General features: G+C 50.7%; 2 protein-coding genes and 1 pseudogene across 3 annotated transcripts; 2 read left to right on the forward strand and 1 right to left on the reverse strand.

The window, feature by feature from the left end:
* Nucleotides 1–1609: 1609 nt before the first annotated feature.
* On the reverse strand, nucleotides 1610–4669 carry LOC308656231 (histone H2B type 2-E-like). Its single transcript, XM_081307093.1, has one exon. It carries the CDS (start codon nucleotides 4651–4653, stop codon nucleotides 4273–4275), a length of 381 nt encoding a protein of 126 aa, XP_081163219.1. The 5' UTR covers nucleotides 4654–4669; the 3' UTR covers nucleotides 1610–4272.
* A 350-nt stretch (nucleotides 4670–5019) lies between these two features.
* On the forward strand, nucleotides 5020–5519 carry LOC308656221 (histone H2A type 2-C-like; annotated as a pseudogene). The gene has a single exon. The product of its transcript is annotated as a histone H2A type 2-C-like (transcript).
* Nucleotides 5520–6521: 1002 nt separating this feature from the next.
* LOC308656224 (histone H3.2) lies at nucleotides 6522–8225 on the forward strand. Its single transcript, XM_081307086.1, has one exon. It carries the CDS (start codon nucleotides 6529–6531, stop codon nucleotides 6937–6939), a length of 411 nt encoding a protein of 136 aa, XP_081163212.1. The 5' UTR covers nucleotides 6522–6528; the 3' UTR covers nucleotides 6940–8225.
* Nucleotides 8226–9691: the final 1466 nt, after the last annotated feature.

A 9691-nucleotide genomic window follows, 5' to 3' on the forward strand; every position in this document is an offset into this window, starting at 1 on the left:
GCAAGTTTATTAATACACAGGCGCCTGCGGGTGCACAGCAAAACCTCAGCCGAAGCTTTGGTGAACTGGCACCCTGGGCTTTGGGGTACAGTTCTTTTATAGGGAGAGGGGAGCTGTTTCCCGCCTAGCACACTAACAGGTATCTCATTGGTTCTTTTGAATCCAGCATTAGGGTAAACTTGCTTTTCACTATACGTTCTTGGAAAACCCAGGGTTACATTCCATTCTTTCTGTTCCTGCTTATCTGTTCCTGTTAGCTCAAGCATGTCCTGAGATATGGGTGCAGTGCTCTTTCTCAACCGGTTATATGGTAAGCTCATCAGGTACTTGTGCCTATTTATTGCATACTTTTACTTTCGCAACAAGGCCTCAGGTTATGGGGCTGGAGTCTTTCAAAGACTCTTTTATGATTGCATCGGATTCGGCTCCTGGGGGTCTATTGGGGTCCCACAAATCTGGCATAACAGTAGTGAGTAGCTGGAGGGGAATAGTTGGAGCTCCCTTGTGAATGGAGCTCTGTTTCATGATTGCCATGTCCTGTCAACCACAAACTTCTGCCTGATGATCTGCCTCACCTTGTGGCCCAGGCCTATGGAGTCAGCTGATCATGGATTGAATTTCTGAAAGAGTGAGCCAAAATAAACTCCTCCTGCCAATATCTCTTGTCAGGTCTTGCGGTCACAGCAATGAAAAGCTGACTAAAATAAAGGGAGACCAATAAAGTAGATCAAGAGGGAGGAAGGAGGCAAGGGCACGTACTGGGGAACCAAATCTACTAAATTATGCTTTGTTCATATACAAACATACCATGATGAATACAACTTTTACATATAATGCACTAATTAAAATAATAATACAAATAGAAGGGGATCATTAGAGTCAGAAGATCAGGGGGAGAAGGAGGGGAGGGGAAAGGAAAGGTATAAAGGGGAATGAAATTGTTCAAATTAACATTGATTAGCACATTCACTGATGGGAACAAGTTGGGTAGGGATGATTGATTAGTACAAGAGGGGGATTCCTTTGAACTGATTGGTTTAAGCCATGAGGGGTGTACCTGCTAAACTATATGTTTTCTCAACATGCTATCAACCACTGGGGGGTCATCTGGCATCCCAGGTATTTCCCTGTCTCATGCTGATTGGTGGTTGCTAGGGGGTTGCTATGGGCCCTCACCTAGCCTGACTGAGTCAGGGACACCTGGTGCTGCAGATCTCTCCTGTTATTTACAGACAAACAACTCAGCAGGGTGGGTATGTGCCTAGGAGTGCTCTGCGGGTTTTTCCTAGGACCAGGGTCACGCCCCCTTCCTTGGACAGGCTTTGCTCTGAGGTAGAGGCTGGTTTCTCAAAAATGGAGTCACATCAATTTCTCAACTCTCTTCTTGGGTCTCTTCTCAGATACTAACTGATCAGACTTGCTATTCCCATTTAGGGAATAGACAGATGAGGATACTGGGAACATGAGGTGAAGAGAATAATTCCATAAAATGGGTCCACTGTGCTGTTCCCTGTCGCAACTCATGAATAAATCAGTCAGGGTCACTCCAGGTGAATTGGGCTGGCAGTAAATAATCACACAAACACAAAAAGTACCTTTTTCTTGGGGTTCAGTGATGGCTCCTTTGCCCCAGCTCCCACAAGGGAGGCAAGAGAGGCAGGCAAAAGAGAGAGCATGCTTGAAGCCCTATTTATTAGGAGGAAAGACACTCAAGAAAGTTCAATACAAATAAGGCAAGGGTTTGGGTTTAAGGGGGTTGCTTGGTGATGTCTGCAGTTAGCAGATTGACTGACATCTGGAAAAGCCACACCCATCTCAGAGCCAGGGAAAAGGACATTACACAGCCCAGTCAGAGCAGCAGTGTCAGCTCTCAAATGCTCATAGCTCACACACACAGCCCATGGCTGGCTTGCAACAGCTCCCCACATGCTTTCTTTTCCGAAAAGCAATTTGTCTATAGTCCTGCCTGGCCTAAGTGGATAGGGTGTGTCACATTCTCCAGCAAACTACCTGTTCACTGTAGGAGAAATGCAGGCCCCAAATTGTATTGATAAGAGGAACCCAAGTTATCCTGAAGGGAAGACTTTTGTGACCAGATCCTGAAACTCGGAGAGATAAGAATAATTCTTCCTAACCATAAAATCTGTCAGAATGTATGTTTCAGAATCCAATAAGAACCATTCAGCATGGGCCAAGGTGACCTAAAATTGCCATGGCAGTGGATACTTGAAAGTCTGATGTCACCCTGATATCAGTCAAAAGTCAAGTGGACTTGGGTAAGACTCTCTGGAAACTTTTCTGGGATTCCCAATAAAATGTGCAGGAGAGGCATGTTGTCCCTCTCCTCTCTGAGAGGACCCACTCTGTCCCTTGGGAGTGTCCCTTTCTTTTCCTACCTCTTAACAAACTCATTTCTGTTACTCCTGAAGTCTTTCTGACTTGATCTAACGAATCAGGGTTTGAAGAGGGGGTCTTCCTCAGTTTCTCAGAAGGCCCCAGCTCCATAACATTCATTCCATTTCATATTCTCTTTTATTTCATGGTACATATCACCCTTTGACTGTTATACATTTCTTTGCTTATTTTCATTTATCCATCAACTGGCATGTAGTCCTATGGAGACAGACTTTTTTCTACTCTGTTTACTGCTGTGTTCCTAACATGTCCTATGTCAGTATGAAAAGTGTTGTGGCTTTTCCCCCTCCTTTTCTCCCTTATTGTGGGAAATGATGTGCACAGATATTCTTAACAGAGTCTTAACCAAAGGTTAGTTTTGCTTTCACAACTGTAAGTATGAATTTTGGTGATGGGATTATATATTGCATTGAGTCTCTCTCCCCCTTTCAAGATTAACTCTTTTTTGTTATCTTACCCATATTTGTGTCCCCAGACCTAAAAGTTGATCACTATCTTCTCCATATATAATTAGATTTTAACCCCAAATCCTGTCTCTATTAAAATGAATTTATATTCCTACTCTGAGAGCTCAAACTATCCTTATAGCCTTTCCTCCTCACTCCCATGTCCTTGCTTTCACCAAGATTTTGAGGCTTTGGCAATCTGTCTTGTTACTCAGGAAAGCCACATAAGGCACAATCTAGGACTGGGGGTGCAGCATGCTGGGGGTAGTGCCTTCAGTCCCTAGCAATGGAGGAGAAAAAAAAAAAAAAAAGCTAAGGCACAAGCAAAGGCAGGAAGTATTTCCTGGGGACTAAGCTTTGGAATTTTTTTGGTTTTTGTTTTTTCAGTGAAGGTATGTGGATTTTGCACAATAACTAGGAAATAAGTTATGTTTTTAGTTTGATGGGCAGAGAGGAAGTATATCATGCCTGAAGATAGATAATTATCTAAGAAAAAAATGAGCAAAAGCAGGAGGATGGATATAGGCCACTGTTGCAGGATGTTTAACAGTTTTATACCTTTATTTCAGAACTTCATCTTCTGTTCTTATGTGGCTGCTTTTTAAGTGTACTTTAAAAAAAAAATGAAGACCTATGCTATATTGGGTGCTCTGAAAATGAAGCTAATTTTATATTTAGCGTTGGAAACATTTCTGGGGAAAGATGGGTGTATTATTCTAACAGTGTTTTACGTCTTGATTACGAGCAATAAATTCTTATTGATTCTATTTACCTAAAATGACAAACTTAAGAGGCATTTTTACAAATTTCTTCAATCACAATCAAGGTACCCAGGGAGGCCAGGTACACAGCGGCAAACCTGTAATCCCAGCAGCTGGATAGAGGCAGGAGGATCAGAAGTTCAAAGGCAACTTCAGCAAGTGAAACTATCTCTAAATAAAACAAAATAGGGCTGGGGATGTGGCTCAGTGGTTGAGTGCCCCGAATTAAATCCCCTGGACCCAACCCTCAAAAAAGGTATCCCAAAGTTCACAAATGATGGAACGTCATCCAACAATTGCTATATACCTTTACATCAGTTTCTGAACCAAGAAAAAATGGTTATATCCTAGTACTGCCCCAGTGTAACTGCTTACAAGCACTGCTTAACACCCTCCCCCTTTCCTCAAGTACACCAAAATTGGTCTATGACCAGTAAGCATCAAAAACTATTCACGTTGGAAAAGACATCTGTGTGTAAAACACGCACACACTATCAACTACGGTTCCACGGGGCCCTTCTACCCTTGTCGTGCAGATACAGGTGAATGGGGTAATGGTGTAAGCAACAGCGGAAAAACAGCTTCTTTCACGGAAAGGTGGGGTGGCTCTGAAAAGAGCCTTTGGAAGCCAGCGCGTCCCCGGCGGGGACTCACTTGGAGCTGGTGTACTTGGTGACCGCCTTGGTGCCCTCGGACACGGCGTGCTTGGCCAGCTCCCCGGGCAGCAGCAGGCGCACGGCCGTCTGGATCTCCCGCGACGTGATGGTCGAGCGCTTGTTGTAGTGCGCCAGGCGGGACGCTTCGCCGGCGATGTGCTCGAAGATGTCGTTGACGAACGAGTTCATGATGCCCATGGCCTTGGACGAGATGCCCGTGTCGGGGTGGACCTGCTTCAGCACCTTGTACACGTAGATGGAGTAGCTCTCCTTGCGGCTGCGCTTGCGCTTCTTGCCATCCTTCTTCTGGGCCTTGGTGACGGCTTTCTTGGAGCCCTTCTTGGGGGCCGGAGCGGACTTGGCCGGCTCCGGCATGGCGAGAAGCAAGAGGCAAGAAGCGAGGGCAGCTGGAGACCGGGAAGGCTATCGCTACAGGAGAAGCGCAGGGGCGCACCGGAAACGACCGCGTACTTATAGCGGCGGTACGCAAATTAAGGTCGCGATCGCGCCACGCTGTGATTCGCGGGTTTTCGGCGGCGCAGAGGCGAGGGAGACGAGATTATGTAAATGAATGGATTCTGACTGAGCTCTCCTATTGGTCATCCGGGCAAAACTGTGCTTTGGCCAATGAGAGCACACCATGGACAATCGCCGTTCTGCCTATAAAAGGGTGAAGCGGCGCCGTCTGCCGCGGCTTTCCGGGCGTCCAGGCGGGAGCTGGTCGTGTTGACTGTCGCTGTCATGTCCGGCCGTGGCAAGCAGGGAGGCAAGGCCCGCGCCAAGGCCAAGTCGCGCTCCTCGCGCGCTGGCCTCCAGTTCCCGGTGGGCCGGGTGCACCGCCTGCTGCGCAAGGGCAACTATGCCGAGCGGGTGGGGGCCGGCGCGCCCGTCTACATGGCGGCGGTGCTCGAGTACCTGACGGCCGAGATCCTGGAGCTGGCTGGCAACGCGGCCCGCGACAACAAGAAGACGCGCATCATCCCCCGTCACCTCCAGCTGGCCATCCGCAACGACGAGGAGCTGAACAAGCTGCTGGGCAAAGTGACCATCGCCCAGGGCGGCGTCCTGCCCAACATCCAGGCCGTGTTGCTCCCGAAGAAGACGGAGAGTCACCACAAGGCAAAGGGGAAGTGAAGTGGGGCAGGCGTCCGGTAGCCGCCCACTCCGGCCCGCGCGCCCCGAAGGGGGTGCCTGTGAAATCAAAGGCTCTTTTCAGAGCCACCCACACCCTCAAGTGAAAGGAGTTGTTACAGTAACCGCCCCCGCCGCGTAGTAGGCGGTGACCCGGAGGGGACGGCCGGTCGGCGAGCGCGGGGAGAGCCCTTCGCCTCGTGCTCCCGGCCGCTCTCTCCTCCGAGGCTTGAGCCTGGAATCTCTGCCGGCCCTTGCCGGGTGGGCCGTGACTCTTGGAGCCCAGCACGGCGGGGACCGGACACTGCGCCTCGGGCAGCCCGGGTCAGTAGCGCTAACGCCACGGCGGCGGCTCCCACCAGTATGTGACACCACTCCCCACCCCACACACGTTCTCTCGGGCTCTTGAGGGACCCCCCCCTCCCGCCCAAAGGAGGCCCGGTAGCCCCTAGGGGACGTAGTCACCAGCGCAAGCCCTGTCTGCTGCAGGCGAGCGCGGCGGGCCTGGGTCGTCTTGGCCTCCTCACTGAGCTGGCCTCTTGACTTCTAAGTAGCGACGGAGCTACCCGCCTAGGCCTCCAGAGGCGGAATCTGGCGCCCGGAGGGGACACAACCCTCCCACCCGAGAAGCACGAACGATCCGCCCCGAAGCCACCCGGGAGCCCGAGGGAGGCGGGACTAGGCGTTCGGGGACGGCGGTCAAGTAAAAGGTGAGGCTCGACTCGGGAGCCACAAAGCGTGAGGAGGAGGGCGTCGCGGGCAGCGTGCTCCAAGGGGACGAAGGGCCGAAGAGGGAAGGAACCATCGGACGGACGGAGCAGAGACCCAAGACGACATCCACGCAGCGAGAGCGAGGGAAAGAAGACGAGGTGGGCAGAGCGCACCGGGCAGGCGAGGCCGCGGAGGGGGCGTGGGGCGCTCGGGGCGGCGGGGTCCCGCCCGAGCCAACCGCGGAGGCTGGTGCGGGTGACGTCACAGCCAACGGACGGCCTGCGCGGGACTTTTCAATTTCTCCCCGCCCAATCGGGAAAAGACTGTGCCTATAAAGACTGCGGCGGCGGGCGGGCACCAGGTCACTGTCCCTGCCGCCGCGCCGGAGAGCTAGTGCCTCTGTCCGCCATGGCCCGGACCAAGCAGACCGCGCGCAAGTCGACCGGTGGCAAGGCCCCGCGCAAGCAGCTGGCCACCAAGGCGGCCCGCAAGAGCGCGCCGGCCACCGGCGGCGTCAAGAAGCCCCACCGCTACCGGCCCGGCACCGTGGCGCTGCGCGAGATCCGGCGCTACCAGAAGTCCACCGAGCTGCTGATCCGCAAGCTGCCGTTCCAGCGGCTGGTGCGCGAGATCGCGCAGGACTTCAAGACCGACCTGCGCTTCCAGAGCTCGGCCGTCATGGCGCTGCAGGAGGCCAGCGAGGCCTACCTGGTGGGGCTGTTCGAGGACACCAACCTGTGCGCCATCCACGCCAAGCGCGTCACCATCATGCCCAAGGACATCCAGCTGGCCCGCCGCATCCGCGGGGAGCGAGCTTAAGAAGTCAGGCGCTCGCCCGGTTCGAGGTTCCATCGCATCCAAAGGCTCTTTTCAGAGCCACCCACGGCGGCACTCGGAAGGAGCTGCACCGCTCTCCAGGCGGTGGTGTCGTCCTCCGGGGCGAGGGGGTGGAGGGAAGGGAAGGAGAAGGCCGCACAGTGGGCGGAGAGCCCAGCCAGCCTTACCGGACGCCCGGTTCATTTCTTGTGTGGCGCGCACCGCCCTAGGATGATCGCAGCCTAACGCTCAGCGCCGTTCGCCTCTCCCGGGAACCCTCTTGGCAACCGGCAGCCTCTGGCCATGGTGTCGCCCAGGGCGGGAGGAGGGGCGCGAGCGACCTTATCCCGCGGTTGAGTCACTAGGGAACGCTCGGGATTCGCGGTCCGCAGCCCTCGGCTTCAGAGCCGGGTTGAGCTGGGCTGCCCTGGCCCTTGCCTGCGACCCCTCCGGCCCGCCGGAAATGTCCTCCCTGTCCTCTCTGGGAAGTCGCCCCTAAGCTCTTTCCAGACTTATGCTCGCTGGAGTTGGGGGTACTGGTGATAAAGCTGCGGGTCGAGTGAGTCCCTGGCCACTTGCGTGGTACCTTCACCCACTAGTGTTGGGTGTAGTGGTGCTTCGTGTGTCGGATAACTGATGCTCTGTTCAGTATCATCCGGTGCCTCATTATCTCCCACGTCCAAGTCTTGTTAATTGTTCCTGGGCACACCTGAGGTATGTGCGTGTTAACCCCTTTGAATTTTCAGCAGTACTTTGTTCGGACCTCTTCTGGATTTTTGCTGGACATCAGTTGATCCGTCCCCCATGTTAATTTTCTTCAAAACCCCAATGCGGGTTCAGTGAACCCCTTTGGAGCCAGGTCTTATGCCAGCGTGGCTCTGCCAAGCTGAGGTCTATTGCCTGCAGTCTGGGAATGTGCAAAGCTGGTTTGAGTTGCCTCAAGTATCAACAGATGTAAGAGCTTTTGGTAAGGGCCCTGCTTTCCTATCCTAGTCACCTACCTCAGCATTTGAGCTGGCCCCCGAAGTAACATGGCACCCACAGGAGCAAGGGGCTGGGGACGCGCCCAGACGCTACAGTGCCGCTGGCTCTTAAAGAACGCATAGATCTTTTTAATTTGTAAGCAGAACTTTATGCTGCAGTTTCACTCAGGAAAGGAGCAGGAATAAAAGCACACTTATAGGAATCCAGCATTGGAGAAATGAGGAAATTCTTCCAAGGATTGTCTCCCTCTTTCAGTTCATCTGATGCAGTATGTTGATTGTTTCTTGGTACCCAGGGTTGTTTAATCACTGAGCCACATCCTCAGGTCCTTTTTTTTTTTTTTTTTTTTTTTTTTTTTTTTTGAGATGGGGTCTTGCTAAGTTGCTCAGGGCCTTGCTAAAGTGCTGACTTTGGCTTTGAACTTGCAATCCTCCTGCCTCAGCCTCCCAAACCCCTGCGATTACAGGCATAGTGCACCCACTGATGCAGTGTGTTTTGATGTTGATATCACAGTTATCCAAGAAGAAGAAATTGATAAGCTGGCCAAATTCTGTGGAGTTTAGTGTCAGAAATGACACAAGCCTAGGTGGGTTATTGCCTTCAAAGCTGTTCTCACTGAGGACTTAGCACTGATCCAGCCCTCCAGGAAGTAGGTGCCAAGGCTCTCAGAGCACCACTGCCCCATCTGACACACACACACACACACACAAAAGTAGATGGTAAGTTGCCTGCAAATATGAAACGTTCAGATTTTCCCAATATCTAATGGCTTTAGAAGTATTGTAGAGCATGTTACTTCAAAGCTCAATATGCCAGCAACCAATATATCTGCCAATAGGCTGAAATTCTACTTTAATAGGAATACACAGGTTTGATGAGACACAGCCAACAGTCCAATCTGGTGGGAAAGGAAAAATACTAAATTTTTAAAAGAAAATTTCTACTTCAAGAAAATAATCATGATTAGAGATGTAGCTACAGATATGGAAGCCTGTCCTGATGACGTTTTCATTGGGTTTAGAGGAAATGTGATTGGGCAACAAGTAAAGGACACTGCCAAATGGCAGGTACATCACTGATTTTTGTAGAGCTTTTGGGAGAACTGAAGGATAATTTCAATTTTTATACAGCTTGTTACAACTTCAGATTAATTTTTTTAAGTTGTACAGATTGATACTGTTTGCATACATTTGCCTATAACAATAGAGGTGGTATTGATTTTCTGTATGTTCAAGTAAATTATAGGACTCCTAAAAGATTGCTTTTTTTTTTAACTTTTGTTACTATATTATTAATCTGTATTCCTTATGTATATTCCTGGCTATAATTTTATTTGATGCCTTTTAAAGGTATAGAGTAAAATAAACACAATGTAGATTCAGCAGCCTTAAGTGAATATTGGTTAAATTTTATTTATATACCAATGGGGGGGTGATAAAATTTTATTTATATACCAATGGGGGGGTGATCCCAATTCTACTGGGCCAAATAATGACACGGGCAATTCCAGGTAGGAATGAAGCAGAGGTGAAGAAAGGATCTGATGTCTTGCTGATATCCTGTAAACTCACCCAGTGCTGTTTTCCTGGCCTGGGTACAATCGTGCAGCAGCAAATGAGTGGTAGACCTGGACCTCACCAGCCTCCATAACCCAGGCTACTCTCTGAGAGCTAGATCCTGGTGGTATTGTTCCTTGCTTTTGTCCACAGCATGAGATTCTTCCTGGAAGATATCCTGAGAAACATGAGTTCTGTGTAGATATTTGAGAATT

The sequence above is a fragment of the Spermophilus citellus genome (assembly GCF_964194105.1).
Source record: "Spermophilus citellus genome assembly, chromosome: 9".
Lineage (NCBI taxonomy): Eukaryota > Metazoa > Chordata > Mammalia > Rodentia > Sciuridae > Spermophilus > Spermophilus citellus.